This window comes from Rattus norvegicus, chromosome 19 (genome assembly GCF_036323735.1).
Source record: "Rattus norvegicus strain BN/NHsdMcwi chromosome 19, GRCr8, whole genome shotgun sequence".
Classification (NCBI taxonomy): domain Eukaryota; kingdom Metazoa; phylum Chordata; class Mammalia; order Rodentia; family Muridae; genus Rattus; species Rattus norvegicus.
The window spans coordinates 70,983,701-71,004,345 of record NC_086037.1 but is presented as its reverse complement, the minus strand read 5'-3'; the positions used below and the strand labels follow the sequence as shown (position 1 = coordinate 71,004,345).

The 20,645-nt window shown below is 46.1% G+C and overlaps 1 protein-coding gene across 3 annotated transcripts in view; it reads right to left on the bottom strand.

The window, feature by feature from the left end:
* Slc35f3 (solute carrier family 35, member F3) overlaps nucleotides 1-4,202 on the bottom strand; it is a 270,686-nt gene extending 266,484 nt beyond the window's left edge. Inside the window, exons 1-2 of one of the 3 annotated variants that reach the window (XM_017601462.3) lie at nucleotides 3,830-4,202; nucleotides 3,257-3,486 (exon numbers count right to left, since the gene is read on the bottom strand). In XM_017601462.3, the coding sequence (XP_017456951.1) occupies nucleotides 3,257-3,486; nucleotides 3,830-3,882 (283 nt within the window). In that variant the 5' untranslated portion in view covers nucleotides 3,883-4,202. Of the gene's footprint in view, nucleotides 1-3,256; nucleotides 3,807-3,829 lie in introns of those variants that run through there. The other 2 variants (XM_063278874.1, XM_063278873.1) reach the window with 2 other exon arrangements.
* Nucleotides 4,203-20,645: the final 16,443 nt, after the last annotated feature.

The following is a 20,645-nucleotide window of genomic DNA, read 5'->3' as shown; positions in this document are numbered from 1 at the left end:
ATCTAACCTCTCTCCCACGATCCATGTCTACTTCGGGGAAGGAAGCAAAGTGAAATGGCTGAAGGCATACCAGTTCCTCATCCCCCCCCCCAGCTCTGGCCTGAGGGAGGGAGGCAAGGATGTTGTTAAGAGACACTGAAGTACTCACTACAAACTATCATCAACTTAGGGCAAGTAGATGAATCACGAGTAAAGCAGATCTGACTCTCTGGAGTCTTTAGAAGGCTGCTTATTAAGTGTTGCCCCAACACAAAACCCCAAGTAATGATCCAAGATGACAGGGGAGAAGAACGGAACTCAGAAGGCATGGCTGCTCCTTGCCCATGGCCTGCATGGTATGCAAGCTTTAGGGCTCCAGTAACTAAGTAGTTCTGAACCGAAGGCTCACCCCACAGAGGACGTCTGGCAGTGCCTAGAAATATTCTGGTTGCTAACTGGGGGAGGAATGGTAATCTTCTGCCATCCAATGAGCAGAGGCCAGGGATATTGCTCAACACTGCGCAGCCCCCACACAACAAAGAATATCTAGAAAACATCAACAATGCCACGGCCCAAAGGCTTAGGGTTAAATGAAAGCTCTGAATCAAGAAGTCTGTGTTAGGAGCTCAGCTGGTAAAGTGTTTCTCTTGGAAGCACTGGAGCCTGAGTTCAATCCCCAGAACCCACATAAAAAGGCAGGATATGATGTCACCTGTCTGAGATCCTAGCACTGGAGAGGTGGAAACAGGGACTTTGCTGGGATTTGCTGGCTAGTCAGCCTAGCCTACTCAATTTCTAGGTTTGTGTATGTGGGTGTGAGAGAGAGAAAAAGACCCTGTCTCAAAAACAAAACAAAACAAAACAAAACAAACCCAACAACAACAAAAAAAACAAGTGGACATTACTTGAAGAATGACACCTCTGGCTTGTGCCCACAGGTATACACATACATGCACACACACACACACACACACACACACACACCACATACATAAGCACACATAAGCACACAACACCACATATACCCCACATACATGCACACACATAAGCACACACACACCACACATACCCCACATACATGCACACACATAAGCACACACACCACACATACCCCACATACATGCACACACATAAGCACACACACCACACATACCCCACATACATGCACACACGTAAGCACACACACCACACATACCTCACATACATGCACACACACCACATACATGCACATACATGCACACACATAAGCATACACACCACACATACCCCACATACATGCACACACACGCACACTTTACCTTGTGATCACTGACTCTTCTAGTTGGTTGAGTTCATGTATTAGGCAACAAACTAAGCAACGACCTGGTGGCCCAGACGGCTATGCCTCTGTTATTATTTTTGGAGCTGGGTAGAAATGGTGAACAGCAGAGCTCTGGCCCTAACCCCTCTTCTGCTGCATGAATAAAACATCAGAGCCTCTAAATTTAAACTTAAAGCCAATTAATTCATCAAAATGTCACTTGTCACCTAAAGCATTTTAGCAGCGAGGAAATACCTTGGAAGAAGAAAGAACCCTCACAAGGAGAGAATAAATGGATGGAGTGAGGAGTTCGTTTATAGGGGGCAAGAACCATTGTACCCTTGGCTTCTCTTAGTTATTCCTTCAGAGACGCCTTGGGAAGACGGTGTTTAATGATATTTTTGGTGTCACGGTGACTTATGTTCCACGTGACCCTTCTTACGTCTTATTATAAAGTATGTTTGGAGACAATCACCATGCCCAAAAGCTGCTCACTAGCTCCCCAAAATCGCAAACCTCAGCACAAGGCCATAGAGCCAGACACAAAGAGAACCATAAAAATAAACCTTATCATGACTTCAGGAGCTGAGCGATGACTTCCAGGAGCCTGTAATTTACAGCATTGTCTTAGTTATAGATGCAGAGAATGGAGACACGAATCGTGGAATATCTATTGTCTAACTGAAGTTCTGAAAGCAGGAAAACTGAGGATCCCCTCCACACCCTAGGGAAGGCTGGGTTCTGAAAGGTTCCAATCCTTGCTGAGAGGTTTTCAGTGACGACTTCCCTTTGCAATGGGAAGCCAAACCATGTGGCAGAACCAAAGACGGGGTGGTGGAGAGGATATAGATGCACCAAGAAAGCTTTGTTCTGAGTTACCGATGATCGTCACAGACCTTTAATCTCAGGTCAGGCCACTGAAATCAAATACCGTGCCCTTTACTGCAAATAACAAAACAGACAAGCCCAAAGCCAGGTGCTTGGGCTTGAAGGTGTTAAGAATAATTCATGTAAAAAAGACAGACTCTTACTGGTGAATACTATTAAATTACCAAACAAACGTCTAATGTCTTCCCTTAAGGGAAAACCAATACGTTATGCTGTAACTCCGAGCAACGAAAGGTTAAAAAAAAAAATCTTTCGGAATTACCAAGCTGTTGGTCTAGACTTTCTTACAAATGAATGAGTCATGCTTCCTTCTCAGACCCACCGAGGGAGTGAACTGCAATCTTTTCCCAGTGTCTAACTACGGAGGCATAACACGGGACCCTGGTACTATCTCAAAGAATATCTTGACTTTGTATTGGTGAATCTCTATCTTCCAAAGAAGACAAGATAGATGTCACCAAATCAGTCCTGCCTATACAGGAAATGTCTTCATGCCTCACCACTGCAGCCAAGGTCATCAGCTGAGGCTCAGGGTGAAGTCCGACTGAGGTACCCCGACCTGGCCCCAAGCACTCATCTTCCAGAAACTCGAATATCTAGAAAGAGCTGAACAAAATCCTTTCTCTTAGGACCCATACGATCCTAAAGCAAAGAGACAGAGAGCTAGGTCCAACGAATCGTCACCATTTCTCTAGAGAGACACAATTAAAATCCAGGCCCAAGGGTTGAGTTCTCCTGAACTAATTGCACCAGGATGCAATCAGAAACCCACACAGACCAGTTCTCTGAAGCAGTTCTCACGGATGGCCACAACAGGCGAGCCCTCGGAATCACTCAAAAGTAGACACAGGTCAGAGAGGAGTCAGAGAGGTGTCAGAAAGAATGTAACAGAAAGTCCCCACATCCCCGCGCCCGCTCCCCCACCCCACCCCACCCCCGCAAGTGCCTCCAGGCAGGTCTCTTCATCAAAGTTGCCTATCTGTATGTAGGAGAGAGGGTTCAGTGGATCCTCCCTGTGCACTTTCCTAGCAGTTGTGTCTCCGGCGTGGAGACCACCAGTGGGCAAGGGAATTACGTAGGGGGTCTTACTTTTGTAGCTGGTCGCCCAGGGCTGGTAGCCATAGTAGCCTGTGATGCGCAGGATTCGCTCCTCGATGGACGTGAGTCCCACCGGTCCGCTGGTGAGGTCCTCCACAGAACGCGACCATTTCAGATCCTCCTTGATCGCCTCGTCCACCACCAAGTACTTGAGCTGCCGGAGCTGAGGGCTGATGTCGGACAGTCTCCGCGGGCTGACGTCCGGTGACCTCCTCATGCCACTGAGGCCGCGGGAAGGCGGGGTGAGTCAAGGGCAGAGAGGAGGAGATGTCAGTGAGGACTGGTGAAGACCCATGGCTGCTCCCCTCGCGTTGCTTGCCATGTACCCTGCTCCCAGGAACCTCGGCGTCGGGTCCCGCGCCCTGCCCTGGGCGCCTTGGGCAATGTGAGCAAGGGTGAGTGGCCCGAAATGCTGCTGAAACTTCTCCGGCTTCGCCGCACACAGCCGATCGCCCCTCTGTCCCTCCCTCCCACCAGGAGCGCATCAGTGCAGGATATGCAGGGTCTCGGATGCCCGGGGGGGCCACCTGCCCGCTGCCCTCCCGCGCCTGCAACGCTACTCACACAGCAATGCTCTTGGCCCTGGGCGCGCCGCCGGGAAACTCTCGGATCCCCATGGGCGGCGGCAGCGAGTGGCCTGGGGCGCCCAGGCTGGAGCCCGGGGAGCCGCGGCCCGAGCTCCCCGCAGCTGTGGCGAAGGTCCGGACGCCCGTAGGACGCCCGCGCCCGCTGCTGGGAGCGGGTGGCAGAGCAACGCCGCGCCCCTCGCCTGCCACCGCTGGCGCCCTAGGACGCCAGTCGCGGACGCCCAAGCTCCGGAGAGCGCGCCCGGCAGTGCGCTCCGGAGCCACCGGGACGAGAGGCTGTGGCGGCCTCGACGCGCGTGGACCAGGCGGGGGCGCGCGTTCAGATCCTCACCGCCCCGTGTATGCCAGGCTCTGCGAGCTCTGCAACCTTAGGGCGCGGGACCTGTCACGGTCCTGGCGTTCTGGTTTTGACACGTGAGTCTCTTGGTCTCTCCCCCAACACCCACCCCAAACACAAACGCACACGCGCGCCACCCCAAAGAACGGTGCTACTATGAAAGCAAAAAGCAAAGTAACCTGGCATTTCACAGCGCACCCAGAGTGGCTTATTTAGAATAGGGGGCAACTGCCGAATCAAGTCTGGTCCTCAGCTCACAAGCGCAAGGAAAAGGGCACTACTGCTTCAGTACCCTCTGCAGAGACTGTCCTTTTACCTAGCTTCCAATCAGTTTTCATGTCTTGTTCCTAAGCCATCCTAGCCCCACCACCACCACCACCACCACCACCACCACTCTTCTTCACTGAGTGCAAATTCAAAAAATACAGAGATGTATAGGGGAAAAGACAGTCATATCACGTCTTGGATGGCTACTACAAGTTACAGCTAGATTCTATTACATTTTTTTTTTTTTGAGTGTGAGATACATTTCCCCCAAGAGATAACATTGCAAGCTCTACTTTACGCATTGCTTTAGGAAAAGATATATTGTTCCTCAGTGAACTAGAAATAGAATGGAACTCACTTCTAAAACTTGCTAAATAAAAAGAATTTGCTGAAACTTGCTACAAACAGGTAAGAAACTCCAGGTTTCCGGCTGGGAGGCAATCTAGGGCTACCTACTCAGCATGTTACCTGGACTCCTAGACAAACTGCACAAGAAAGGGAAGACGAGGGCTGCTATTTAGTTAGAAATAAAAGAAAAATGAAGTTGTCTTTGCAGATGACAGCCATGCCGATGTAGAGAGTCTCAGAGTTGACCACAAAATAATTAATAATTGTCATGTCGATCTTGATTGTCAGTTTGATGTTAGAATTACCATGGAAACAAACCTTCGGGCATGTCTATGAGGGAGTTTTCAGATACAGGCAGTATCACTCCATGGGTCTTTGGCTGGGTCCTGGGCTGAACGAGAAGGAGAAAATGAACTGCACAAATGCATTCATCTTTCTCTGTTTCCCGAAGGTGGATGCCACAGGATCAGTTGCTTCCTGTCTGTAGATACCACGTGACAAGATGCTTCCGGTCTGTGAATGCCATGTGACCAGGTGCTTCCTGACTGTGGATACTGCATGACCAGCTGTCTCAGACTCCCTCAGACTCCTTCCTCCAAGACTTTTTCAACCCAATGGTATGTATTTAAACTGTATCCAAAATGAACCCTTCTTCCATGAGTTGGTAGTATTTTGCCACAGTTACAAGAAGTAATACTAGTTTTTTTAAAGGCCGAAAGGTTCATGAGTAACGTACAAAACTTAACCACTTTCCTATATGCCTACAGTAGACAATCAGAATTTGAAACAAAAACACAGTACTGTTTACAGGACTCCTAAAAGCATAAATACAAAATCAAACGAAAGAAACAAAATTCAAATTGAATGCACTGTGAACAACCAAGGTGTCTTTGAGCATCATGAATGCATATTCTTGTCTCAAGACTCTGCCCTTCCCTTGGGTTTCTGGGTCAGTAATGGAAAGGACCAGGTGGCAGCCCCATCTGGGTTCCTTGGCACTCGGTTCATCTTTTAGTGACTTCAGTGTGGGGACCAAGACAGTGACAGCCAGATATTCCAGAAGCATCCGGTGTCAGAAACAATTATAGTCATTACCCGAAGGAGGTCAGGAGTTGAACGTTTTCTACTCATAATAGGCCTCAATGATTACACTCCTCTGAGAGAGTACAGTTTTGTGAGTCAGCCTAATCAATGCCATTCCCTAACAGGGAGGATCATCTGCATAGATTATAGGTTTCTACAGCCTTTGAAAAACAAGGCTTATTTATTGTAATTTTGTACATGTGTTTGCCTACATGAACGCAGTGCCGGGGAAGGTCAGAAGAAGGCCCCAGGTCCTTGTCAGTTGCCATGTGGGCTCTGGGTACATAACCTAGGCCCCTCTACAAAAGCAGCAAGTACCATTGGCTGTTGGAGCCATCACTTCAATACTCTATAGCTATCCTTCCTACCAGCAAATAAAACTTGAACTCACAAAGTTTTAAAACATCCGTTTATTGGGATGTGATTTTATTTTTCTAGCATGAGTATGATTTGTTTTTCTGAAAATATCCAGGCGCCCCTGAAATATTCAGAATATTTAGATAGATATCCATTTTAAAATCGAACTAAGTAAACATTTACTGAGGACAGGGCATGTGCTGGGGTCTGGGAAGGAGACTGGAAACACGAATGAGACAAATGTTTTTTCTCCCCTCATTGAGCCTGCAGAACAATAAACATGGAAATGAAGACTTGCCACTGACTCATGTGGGCCTTGATCCTTGCACAGATCCTAGAATCTGAGGGGTGTATTTCCAAGTTGTCACCTGTTGCAGTAAATACTATTTGGTGTTTTCTACCACACCTTCGATTCTTTGGTTTCCAAATAAAAGACACAAAACCTTCATATTTATAATAAGCCTCGCATGACTAGAGGTAGGCAGGTATCAATCCTCTGTGCTGATTTGTCTACTTCCCTGTCAATAAAACCAAGCTATCACTTGCCATGTTCTGCCTGGGCTGCTCCCATTCCAACAGGCCAGCCCTCACATCTATGTGCTTATGATCAGCCTACCCCAGGACGACTTCTTCCTTGTCTCCTTGCTGTCTCTCCTCAGACCCCAAGCCTGGGAATCAAAACCTCACCTACCTCTCTTCTGCCCAGCTACAGACTACAGACATCTTTATTCAACCAATAGTCTAAATTAAGGAACAAGGTTTACACGGCAAAAGCTGGCGTGCATGCGAATTTGCCCTTCCTGAGGCAACTGGACCCTGGGATACAGAATTTAGCATCACAGTACATAGCAACGGACCACACCTCAACCCTCACCTGGGAGGCAAGGAGCCCGGTATCAAAGGTGTCAGAGATGCTTTCTTAGGTTAGGAACCAGAATAACGCTGAAAACGCAGAATTTGCCTGTAGGTGCAGAAGAAAGCAAAAGGGGACACAGAGAGAATGTGGAGGGTGGGGCAAGTCATGGAGGAGGAAGAGGAGGGGTGGATAGAGTGTGGAAGTCATTAGAGAAGAAAGATAGAGCGGTTGGAATGTGTTTGGAGAGTTCATTGTTAACCTCACAAAATCTAGTGACCTGGGAGAAGGGACCCCAGACACGTCTGTGGGGGATGGGTGGTCTGGATTAGACCTGCCCACTGAGAGTGGTGATATTCCCTAGCCGGGACCCTGAGCTGCCAAGACTGGAGAAAAGGAGCTAAGCACCACCGCTCATTTGCTCTCTGCTTTCTGATTATGTATGTCACGTGACCAGATGCTTCAAAACCCTGCCTCCTCGACCTCACTTCCTCCATGGGCTTACACACTTGAACATGAGCCGTTTCCTCTAAAGTCGCCTTTGTCAGAGTATTTTCTCACAACAAGTGGAAAGTGAACAGACAATGAAGTTCATGGTTACATTGGAAAGCAGCAGAGGTGGGGGTGGGTGGGGGAAAGGAGCAAAGGGAGTGGGGGGAAGGAAAGGGGGGGAGGGGTGATTCGGCCAACATCTTCACTTCCAAGAGTCTATGCAGGTCCCTTCTTACCTCCTTCTTGCCCCACACACCTGCCCACCCTCCACCTTTCATGCTGTCTCCATCCCTCCATCCCCTCTGCCTTTCAGAGTCCATGGACTGCAGCCTCCAAAACAGAATGTTGAATGCCCTGCCATCTTTGCCTAGAAACTGTGCACAACTAAGACCTCTATCTCCTCTGTTACCCTCACCCATCTCACATCTACTCTGACTCTTTCCCTCCCTCCCTCACTCCCTCTGTCCTTCCCTCCCTCTCTCCCTCCCTCCTTCCCTCCCTCCACTCACTCACTCCCTCTGTGCCTCTCTCCCTCCCTCCCTCCCTCACTCACTCACTCCTTCTGTCCTTTCCTTCTCTCCCTCCCTCTCTCCCCCTCCCTCTCTCTGTCTCTCCCTCCCTCCGTCTCTCCTTCCAGGAGGCTTTGTCTGACCCTGATGGAGTGAACTAGTTCCTTCCAACACAGGGCTCTCATCCTGTACAGTGGCCTTTACAGTCCCTGTTGGGGTTTTATGACATATTAATTTACAGGCTTATTTGATTAATGTCCGTCTCCTCCACTTGGCTAAAAATTCTATGAGGCCAAGATTGCTTTGCCTTCTTCGTGACCCTCATATCTATCATAATGCCTGGGTAGGCACTGTTCAGAAAAACATTTCTTCAATAAATGAGCAAAGGGAAAAACAACAAGAATGAACCTATTTTAACAATGAGCTGTGCAAGGTGGAAGGGACACTGTACCGGGTGGAAGGGACAGGTCTTACAGAGTCAGACTTTTGTTGTTGTCATTGTTGCTGTTGTTCTATCAGTTTCTACTTCTAGGCTCAGCTGGATTCACCTTAAAAGTTGGCAGGAACAGACTTCTAACTTCCTGGCAGCTCATCTCTTTAGGATTCTCACTTCAGCTTTCCTAGCGTTTATGCACAGCACAAAATGCACAAAATGCACAAAATGCTCTATGTTCCTAGGTCAGTCGTGACTTCAAATGTTGTTTTCTATTGTTCCCCCAAAAAAGACCCTCAATGTTAGATACTGTGTTTCAATTCTGAAGCAAAAGCATCCTGATAGCCTTAAGGGAGTTTTGCGGGTTTAGTGGATAGGTGAATGGGCTGATGGTTGACAAATTGATACATTCACACCTGGATGGGTAGGTGGATGTCAGAGGGGTGAATGGATGGATAGATGCTCACACTGGATACATTTTGTTCCTCTTCTACTGAGTGATGGCCTCCTTTATGGACCAGGTCTTTTGTTTCTTTTCCAACTAATTCATATAGCACTCAAGCACTAGGGTGCTGTATTGATGGATTAACCAATAATGGTGGAGAATGCTGTGAGTTTCTGACACTGAGCAATAGGCACTGGGAATGAAGGATGTATTCAGACCGTGCCAATATTTGATTAGACCAGCCACAATCAGCATCTTCAGCTGCGATCAGACTCTGACCCTAGCAACAGGAATGTCGAGCGTGGGCTGGAACAACAGCCCAGTCACTAAAACATTTGCCCTGAGTTCAATGAACAGAGCCCATTTTAAAAGAAAGAAAAGCTAAACATGGTGGTTGTAAGTCCAGACCTAGGAAGGTGGAGACAAAGAGATCCCAGGTACACAACAGTCAGCCAGTCCAGCTTCCTTGGCCAGCTGCAAAATGGAGAGACCCTGCCTGAAAAAGACAGTGGAGGCATGTTAGGAAAGATACTGGAGGATGCTCTCTGGCCTGTACCTTGCATGTGCATTCACACACACACACACGCACACACACACTCACGAAAAATAGAGAAAGAGAATGCATGACACTTTACTATATGCCTTAATCCTATTATAAGCACAAAACGAACTCAAAGGAAGATGGAAACAAGAAATAGATGCAGCGCTCCATCTTGTGGGATTGCTCCTAGATCCAAAGACACAGGATGGGATGGCAAGAAAACAAACAGCCAGCTTTCTCTGGATATGGGCCTTTAGCTCCACCAGCCTCACAGCAGCTCCCTTTAAAAGGGGGCGGGAGGGGGCAATTTGTGGACAAGGAAACAAACAAGGGGAGGGGTAGACATGAAGTCACACAAGAAAGATCTTGCTTCATAGTTAACGGCACATAGAACCCACTGGAAGCTAGCAGATGACGTTCCAAAAGAAACATTCAAAAGAGCTTAACTAAGGAAACTCTTGGCTGTCAGACATCACTGGAGCTTGTTTGAGAGCAGGAAACAGCTTGAGAAGTTTTATAGGCCTTAGGGAGAGCCTCCAACATTGACTCCATCCATAGCCAAGGAGGGCAGTGGAAAAGGTTGACCTTGCAAAGGACAGCATCAAGGGCCCTGGGGAGCCCTGGACAGCAGTTTCTCCCTGTAGAGTTGAGTCAGGACTTGGCTAAAGAATAATGAACCATTCCAAAGGTAACTCCACAGAGTTTCAGCATTGCTGGGGACCAGCAGCGTCTGCTTATTACTGGCCAATCTGCTGCTGTGATCTGGCCCCCCCTGCTGTAATGTTATAGTTTGAGTGTGTGTCAGGAACTAGCTAACCTGTCCTTTCTGCTGAAGATTGCTTTAGGCAGTCGTGTCTGAATTTAAGAGATCAGAACGCTGAAAACTGACAAGTCCCTGGGAGAGTCTGGGCTTGGAGCTTTTTGCTTTGAGGAAGAGGCCAGCATATTCTGGTGATAAAATGTGTACTTCTTCACTGGACAGCAGGGATGTCACAGAACTATTTGTCAAAAGCTATCAAATCTTTCTTGTATGCCCTAACCTAGGCATAAACACTGCACATCTGGGTCCCCTTAATAGGAAGGCCAACTGATTCCAAGAGGGAGGGTAGTGAGCATAGTCTAAGTACACAATATATTTGAAAAAAATTACCTCTTCAAAACTCAACTTTATGTATATGTATATGTTTATGTGGAGGTTTAGAATACATTTGGCCCAGGGAGTGGCACTCTTTGGAGGTGTGGCCTTGTTGGAGTGGGTGTGGCCTTGTTGGAGTGGGTGTGGCCTTGCTGGAGTAGGTGTGGCCTTGCTGGAGTGGGTGTGGCCTTGCTGGAGTGGGTGTGGCCTTGTTGGAGTGGGTGTGTCACTGTGGATGTGGGCTTTAAAGCGTTCATCCTAGCTGCCTGGAAGCCAGTATTCTGTGTGCCTTCAGATAAAGATGTAGAACTCTCAGTTCCTCATCCAAGTCTGCCTGGACACTGCCATGTTCCCACCTTAATGATAATGGACTGAACCTCTGAACCTGGAAGCCAGCCCCAATTGAATGTTGTCCTTACAAGAGTTGCCTTGGTCCTGGTGTCTGTTCACAGCAGTAAAACCCTAACTGAGACAATAGGCCAATAAAAGATCTTAGAAGAAAATGCAGGTGTATAAATGAAGCTCAGAGCTCTGAAAGAATCCAGAGGGATTCCTTCTTTGCTGCAGATTAAACATAAATAAAAGTCATGGTCCTGGTTTGAAAGCACCAGTTCTTGGCTGGGGAGATGTCGCAAGTAGATAAGAAGAGTTGCTATGCTACCATAAAGTCCCAAGTTCAAATCCCCAGCATTCATATAAATACCAGGTATAACCCCAGCACTGGGGGAGGAGGGGTGGGACAGAGACGGGAGGATCGTTGGTGCTTACCTGTGGCCAGCTTAGTTCCAGTTTCCAGGAGAGACCCTATCTCAAGAGAATAAAGTGGGAAATAAGAAGAGCTGACACGCTCCCCCAGCTTCCACAGGCCAGAGATGCAAACACCCCCTTACACAAGTGTGCCTGCAGTGTTCACACTTACTGCACACTTGACCTTCCTGTCATTACCAATGCTATAGACTACCCAAGTATGTGCCGTGTCTGGATTGCAAAATTTTCACTTTTGGCTGCCCATCCCAGGAGGTCTCCTGTTGCCACCTAGAATATATCAAAATTCCTGACCCCTGTCAATCAATGCCAGTTTTCCCCTGAAGCAGTCAGCTGGAGGCAAGAAACCAATTTCAAACACAAGACCCACGGGCCAGTGCAGGCTGTCTTTGCACCTCACCTCACCTTCTGCCTGCCTAGGAGCCCATTTAAAATCCCTAACAATTCAATTCAATTTTTTCCCCACATAGATTTGCATAGTCAGTCCTGCCTTCTCTGGTGAGCAGCCTCTACAGTAAACTCTCTGAGAAAACTGTTTAAATAGCCAAGAGGGTCTGCGAGGCTTCCCAGAAGCCTTTGCTGTTGATGGATGATTCAAAACTCCAGCTCTCAGTATATCCCTCAAGGCAGGCAAATCCCTTTCCTTCCGAACCTTTGTCTCTTTTTTTTCCAATAGGTCTCCCACAGATTCATTGAGGGAGAGCATTACAGTGTGAAGGGGAAAATCAGTAGGAATGAAAGTGGAAGCTAAGCTGGTCTACGGCCTCCAGGGGACAGTCAAACATCCCACCCCAGCCTTCTGCCCCAGGCCTGCTGGAGATTTATGCTTGGGCTTTTTTATTTATTTTTTATTTTTTTTAAGATTTTATTTTATTGTATATTAGTATATTGTAGCTGCCTTCAGACACACCAGAAGAGGGCATCAGATCCCATTACAGATGGTTGTGAGCCACCATGTGGTTGCTGGGACCTGAACTCAGGACCTCAGGAAAAGCAGTCGATGCTCCCAACCACTGAGCCATCCCTCCAGCCCCCAACTTGGGCTTTTTTAATCTGGCAACTTCTGGGGAGCAACAACCTCCTCCATCATGGGCTGTTTGAACAGTTTCACTCTCTGAGGTCAGGTCCTGTGAGCTTTGGGATTGGAGTAATTCCAGGCCCTGCTGGCTCAGGCTGCATGTTCTTCAGGGCCCTCTGGCTGCAGGGGATGTAGGTGTGTCTGATGGGTCATAACTTGCCCTTTAACGCCTCTGAAATGCTGCTCCTAGGAACAGAAATACCTTGCAGTGGAAGCTGGCGCGTGTGAAGGCACAAACGCAGTGTCTTGACTTTGAATCTTGTTGTGGACGTCGGGTGTCCATGAGAGTTCCTTCGGCTATGGTTTGAGATATTTCAAAGTTACTTTATTTTTTCAACTATGTGTTTGTGTGCATCCGCGCTGCAAATTAAACACGAAAGAGAGCCACGGTTCTGGTTTAAAGATACACATTCTTGGATGGAGAGGTGGCCCAATCGATAAAAGGAGTTGTCGTGTTACCATGAAGACCCAAGTTCAAATCCCCATCAGACACACGGACACAAGTGTGGTCACTTTCAGACCTGTAACCCCAGCACTGGGGTCATACGTATACATGAGTGTGGTGTCTTCAGAGGACAAAAGAGGACATCAGCTTTAGCAGTGCTGTGTCTCTTGTCACGAGCGCTAGGAACTGAGCTCAGCTCCTCTAAAACCAGAATCCGTTCTGAACTCCTGAACCTTCTCTCCATCCCAATTGGGAAACTTTTTTATGTATGTCTGTGTGCATGTGCACACAGGGACTGGAGGACTCATGGAGGGCACAGGGCAACATCGATCCTTCCCACCCACTCATGTTTGAGACTGGTTTCTCATTGAACCTGGGTTCAGCTAGACTTGTAAGCCAGCAAACCCCCCAGGGATTCTCCTTCCTCTGCCTTCCCACCTCTGGGGTTAAGGTGCGTTCTGCTACACTTCACTGTTATGTGCATGCCAGGGACTGAAGCGCGGCGTCTCCTCATGTTGGTGTGGCAAGTGCTTTACTGGCTGATCCATTTCCACAATCCCACCGTTTGAACTTTAATCCCCCAAGTGTAAGTGTTAAAGGCTTGGTTGCCCATCTACAGTGCTGATGGGAGGGTATGCTCTTTAGGAGATGAGGCAAAGTAGGAGAAAGGAAGGAGGGGACAAGAAGAGAGGAAAGAAGGAAAGTCCCTGAGAGAGTGTCATTGAAGGGGGTTTGGAGCCCTGGCCCCTCTCCTTCCTCCTCTTGTCCCCTCTTCTCTTCATCATCGCCATTTTTCTTTTCCTCCCTCCTTCCTGGCTGCATTAAGATGAGTAGCTTCGCTGTCCCATATTCCCAGCTTTGACGTGCAGGTTTACCACAGCCCCCAAGGCATCGAGACCAAGCGACCATGGACTAGAACCAGAGAGATTATGAGCCAAAGTAAATCTTTTCCTACGAGTTGATGACCTTGGGTAGTTTCCCACCAGCAACTGAAAGCTGAGCATCACACCTGTGACCCTCACCCGTGAAAACCTATTCTTATTCCAGTTAAATATCAGAAATTTCTTGAGCATCGACTCTGTTCAAACATGACTCTGTTAGTCCAACACGGATGACCCACAGAGCCTCACCCATGAGCTTACTTTCTGGAAAGAAAACAGACTTACTGTGATCAGGGTAGTCTGTCGCCTGAGGTCCTCGGTAGTAAGCCAAGATGAGAGACCCTATTGGCCTCTATAGCCGTTGCCATGGATGTCTAGAGTTGTGTCATCATGGCGTCCATTTTCCACACAGGGACAGTAAGCCTGGTGGTGCTGGTGGTGACTCACTCAACCATCCATCAGCTTCTCTGTCCTCTTAAGAGAAGGTGGTGACAGCCAGTCTCTTAAGACTGATTCCAACTCTTCTTCTATGACTCGATACAGCTTTCCACTTGTCTCTTCAAAGCCTCTCGGCACACAAATCATTTGGGATGTTTTCCCGAATTCTCTGGAGACATTCCGCCCACCACTGTAGGGGCAAATGCGTAGTAGATGCTGTCTTTCCCCAGCCCATTAACTGCTAGAAAGCCAAGCAGACTGGCGCAGCTGCTGCGTATCCTGCAGATGTGGCAGGAGGCTCTTGCTCTTGCAGGGAGGGGCACTAGCCCACCTCCCTTACTCAATCCTCACTCACTCCCTACTCCCTCACATATCATCACCGAATTATAATTGCAGCGACTGTGAGTAAGTTTGGGGCAGTTGCCCTAATTTTAAATTTTCCAGGGGCTGGGGATTTAGCTCAGTGGTAGAGCGCTTACCTAGGAAGCGCAAGGCCCTGGGTTCGGTCCCCAGCTCCGAAAAAAAGAACCAAAAAAAAAAAAAAAAATTTTCCAGTGCCGGGGAAGCAGAGGCAATGTGCACACCTAGGCCCTGTCTATTCATGTTCCCACCCCTGACACAGTTTCCTGCAACAGGGCTCTTTGTCTCTTTCCAGGGGGTTGGTCTTGAAGTCCCCAGTTGCTAGTGGAAGGGGAAGCAACTATGGCCTAGGGATCACCTGGACACATTTCTTCACTCCTTGACAGAGACACACAATGGTTTGGTTCAAAATGCTCTAGGTATTTTTATATGTCTTAATCTAATGAACTTGATAATGATGATCAACCATAACTACACACACACACACACACACACACACACTGTATGTATATTGTCCTTATTATCTATGTGCAATATTATATAATATTATGTATATTATACACACACTATATGTGCACACATATGTGCAATGTTACCTACATATATATGTATCACACACACAATGCATGCCTACACATATGCACACACACACACACCACACTATGAGTATATGCCTAAATATGTGTACACATATTTATTATATATACCTAAGTACATTCTGTTCTCTTCAGTGCCAGCCTGGCTGGAAGTTATTTCAGCAACTGAATCCTATTGCTGGTCCCACAGAAAATTCTAGTCTCTTTTAAGTGACGTTTAGACTCCGAAACACAGCTTTGATTCTGGAAAACAGCCAGCGTTCATTTGATGCAAATCCCGGGTAAGATGTGGTTGATTAAGCTGAAGTAAAATCAATTTAGTTTTTCTCCTTTTTCTTTTCTTTTTCTTGGATAATTGTTAGGAGACAGGAGAAATCAATGGGCAGTCGTTTTTATCTTTTTTTTTCTCGCAGAATCTCTGGCTTTTACCCAATAAGGACTGTTTGGTCGTGAAGATACAGTCTAAGTGAACAATTCATCCTGTCAAAGGCACACGTCATATTTGATTGCTTGACAGTTACCACATGCCTTCATTAAGGCTTTGGTTTTTCAGATCATAACCAAGATAATAAGATAAACTTTAAAACAGTTTACAGAAGATGCTAATATTAGAGTTCTCCAGAGAGACAGAGGCAATTAACACACACACACACACACACACACACACACACACACACACACACACATTCACATGCATACATAAATACAAAGAGATCCACTTATAAGGATTTGGCTCATGCTGTTACAGATGTTAACAAGCCCGGAATCTGCAAAGCTGATGCTCTGTAAAGTCAAAAGCCAGCAGACTGGAGAACCGTCCGCCAAGTTCAGCCCTTTGGAAGACCTACTCACACCTTCCTCTGGTTACACGAGCCTCACTAACATCTCAGTTTCCGTTAAAACATCGCCCAAGTTGACAAATAAAAATAAGGGTTGGGAGTACACCTGTTGCCAACTGGGGTCTATATGCATTTCTTTTGCCATGCCTAACTTATAAATAAACACAGTCATGTTTCTACTCAGCTGGAAACATCTGTCTTGTGTACCATCAGAAAGGCACTCACTACTTCTTTTCTTCAAGAGAAGACCCCAAAGGATGCTTATTCTCTTTAATAGCCTGTAATTTAAATAGTTAAACAACTTGGATACAGTTTTCCTTTCCTCCTGTTGCAGTGATAAACACTCTAAGCAAAGGCAATGTAGGTGAAGAAAGGGTTTATTTGGTTTACACTGCCAGGTCATGATCCATCACTGAGAGGAGTCAAGGCAGGAACTCAAGTAGAAACAATGAAAGAATGATACTTAGTAGCTTGCTCAGGTTCAAGCTTAGCTAGGTTTCTTTTATAGACCAGACCCACATGCCTAGGGAATGGTGCTGTCCACAGTGGGCTGGGACCTCCTGCATCAAACAACAACAAAGACAATTCATCAATTCATCATAGACATACTCACGGACCAATCTGATCTAGACTCTAGATTCTTCATCAAGACTCCCTTCTCAGGTGACTCTAGCTGATAGTTAATGTTATCAAGGACGAATGACATGAAATGAAATCAAATGATCATACTACTCAACAAGGGAATATGTACAGGAGGCACAGAGATTCTTGTGTTCACAGATAAGCACCAGGAAAACAAGGAATGTTAAACATGAAGAGTTGGCTCTTCAAAGGGAGAGATGTAAAATCTATTTTCTGCCCAGAATGCTTGGGACAGAGGTAATTAATAGCCTGGTGACATTTGTGCTATCTGTACCACAAATTGTGCTATCCCACACCAGAGAGCCTCCCTAAGACCCTTATCATGAACTTCTTTTTCTCAATCTATAGAACTTATCTTTATAGACAATGTCATGTATATTTCACAAAGAATTTTGATGCAGTCATGTCTTAAGCTTTTTTTGTGTACATGGTATTGAGTTAATTATCACTTGAATTCTTTTCCACAAAACTGTGATGTGCTTAAAAGTGTCTAAACTACTCAAGATCAGACTGGAAATTTGAACTGACATGGGCTACTGAGCTATGTTGAATTGAACATTCATCTCACCTCTCATGGATCGACACTATGATGGCCACAGTGTTGGCAAAGACTCCCGCATAAATAAGAGAGGGGGAAACCTTAAATACTTGATACTCATATATACTCAAGTATTTGTAATAAAATAATGGAAAAATATCCATGATAATTATAGTCTTTCTGTGGCCAGGCTCAAGGCTGAAGCTGGAATTTATAACCACATTTATCTTCTGGCCATTTAAATTTTTCTTTACCTTCAGCAAGGACCTCAGTTGATACTGGGTCTCCACCAAGGATAGCATCCTTAGACCTAATCTCTCAAGTGTCTAGACCATGATAGGCCTGCCTAGCTTTTGTTGATGTGGTTTACCAGGGACCTTAGTTACAACCATTCAATTTACCTTTTGCAGTCAGGCTCAATCCTAACACAGCACAGGGGCTCAATTCCACCCCTACGCTTTTCATGTTGATTCAGAGGAAGGATTCCAAAGGAGATGAGTGAAATTTCATCTTCTAGTTCACCCGAATCAATATCTCAATCTCTTGGTGGAGGCTTCCACCCTTGAAGACACACCACAGAACCAGTGGAGAACATGGCCATGAGCTTGGTAAGCATATATTTTGCTTGTGAGTCCCTAAGAATAGCGAGTGTACACACTCAGGTTTCCATTACGAGATTCCTAGATCCATTGATAATGGCTAGGGAAGAAATCACCCAGTGGATGCAGATTCATAGCACATACAAATCCTGAGGAGCCTTGATCCAGTGGCACATGACTGCACTGGAAGTGAGCCTGCAAAGGGATGCTCCACTGTGTCATCAAACGAGCTACTCTGGGATAGAGAATAGCGCGGTAATGCTAGGGAGTCCACAGGAAGACCCATACAGCACCTTCAAATGACTTTCAGCCCAAAGGAGTACTGCACATTTGGCTTTTGGGGTGCAGTTTATGTTGCTGACCTTACACAAGATCTCCATCTTTGTATCATGGCCATCTCCAGGAAAAGTGGCTAGTACTCTGTTGTTGTAAGTCAGACCCTCACAGGATGAGATTCTTAGCTCATTTTTCAGCAACCTCAGCTCTGTGGCTTGAGGGAAACTTTCAGGATAGGCATCAAAGGTTTTGAGTCCTTCGTGCAGCACTTGGCCTAGAAATTCAAAGCTCTAAGCTCATTATCTCTCCACGCTTTGTTCTGTAACAATAAAATTAGCTACATGTCCCAACTGTATAGCATTTGTTAGCTGACAAAGACATCCAAAGGTATCATATACCTAGCCATTGTGCTGGTTCATCTTTGTCAACTTGATACAAATCTAGAGCCACCTGGGAAGAAGGAATCTCAAGTGAGGAATGACCTCCATTAGATTGGCCTGGGGCAGGTCTGTGAGACATTTTCTTGATTACTAATTAATATAGGTGGAACAAGCCCACTGTGGGCAATGCCAATGGCTGGCAGATAGGCCTGGGTTATATAAGAAAGGTGGCTGAATGTACACTTGAAGGTAACCAATAAATAGCTGTCCTCCATGGTTCCTGCCTCTGCTCTGCTTGAGCTCCTGTCCTAACTTCCCTCAGTGATGAACAGTGATTGGGATTTGTAGTCGAAGTACTAAATAAACTTAATTTACTTACTTAGTTTTTGTTAGAGTTTTATCACAGCAACTGAAAATAACTAGAACACACACATACACACATACACACACACACACACACATTCTGTGTATATATACTATCAGCCCTAAAACATACATTAGTTCTCTCTATATATCAAATATTAGTTCTATATGTGTATAAATGTAGTTATTTACATAAATATATGTATGCAATAGTAGGAAATGTGTATGCACATACTAATATGATTGACCTATTTATAATATAATGTATGTATGTCTGTGGTGATGGATATGTGCATGCATGTATATTCATTGTATGTATGTATATACATACATATATACACACGACTACAAATCTGCATACACATAAATGTGTTACAGTTTGCATACACAAAATAGTCTGAAAGGCTCACCACAGCCCAGGTAACTGGATCATCTATGGATTCATTCACTGACCAGTTCAGTGCTGGATGGGTTATTGGAGGGTGAGCCTTGAAGGTCAGCAAGTTGTGCCTTTGACTATGGTATATCTTGCTTTGATTTCTTCCTATCTCTCTGTTTCCTGACTACTATGAAGTGATTGTCGTCCTCTTGGCTCTCTCCCATCACCATGGTGCCGCCTCACTACAGGCCATGACAACAGAGCCAGGTAGACATGGAAAAGGCCTTTGGAACCACAAGTCAAACTAAACTTTCTTCCTAGGAGTTCATTGGTTCAGGTGTTCCGTGACAGTGACTAAAGGCTCTTTGAATACTAAATGTCTCCATAGACTGTGGCATTTGGGTGCTTGATCCTCAGGTGTGTTACTGTTTGGGAAAACTTAGGGGGTGGGACATTGCTGGAAGAAGTGTGTTTTGAGAGCGTAAGGCCTCAGCCTTTTAAGGTTGTTTTCTCTGTCTTCTGCCTGCTGTTCAAGTGTGAGCTCTCAGCTGTCCCTGCTACCCTGCCATGTCTGCATGTTGCCATGTTTCCCTGCAACTACAGAGATGGAGCCCTTGGACCATAAAGTCCAAAGTCATGGTGTTTTATCACATGCATATGTGCATGTGCATGTGTGTATATGTGTGTGTGCGTGTTTGTATGTATCTGTGTGTCTATGTGTGCATGTGTGTATGTGTGCATGTGTGTAAGTGTATGTGTACATGTACATGTGTGTGTGCATGTTTGAATGTGTGTGTATACATGTGTATATGTGTGCAAGTGTGTAAATGTGTGCATGTGTGTATGTGTTTCAGTGTGTGTGCATGTGTACTTGTGTATGTGCATGTGTGCATGTATAGATGTATGTGTGTACATGTGCATATGTGAGTACATGTGTACATGTGTGTAAGTATGTTCATGTCTGTCTGTGTGTCTGTGCATGTGTCTCTGTATGCATGTGTGTATTTTGTATATTTGTGTGCGTGTGTGTGTGTGTTTCATAGAAATGTGAATAGGAGATCTAAAATCAACAGGCTAATGCTGCAGGTTGAATGTGAGCCTGATGGGCTATAGACTTGAGTCTTATTGGCAGGCCCCTTACTTTGTTCAGGTCCCCACTCCTTTGAATGAGACCTACATCCACCACAAAGCCCAATCTACTTAAAGAAGTCTCCCAGCTAAAACAAAACACCTCACTAGAGTACCAAATAATGGGGCTCCCTGTGGCACTAATGGATTTGACATACTGACATGTGACATTAATAATCCAAATTCTCAATCTCTCTCTCTCCCTCTCCCTCCATATTGCTCATGATCACCCACATGAAATACAGTCTTGACAGACATCACTCCCAGGCTCCTAGTACATCTGAGA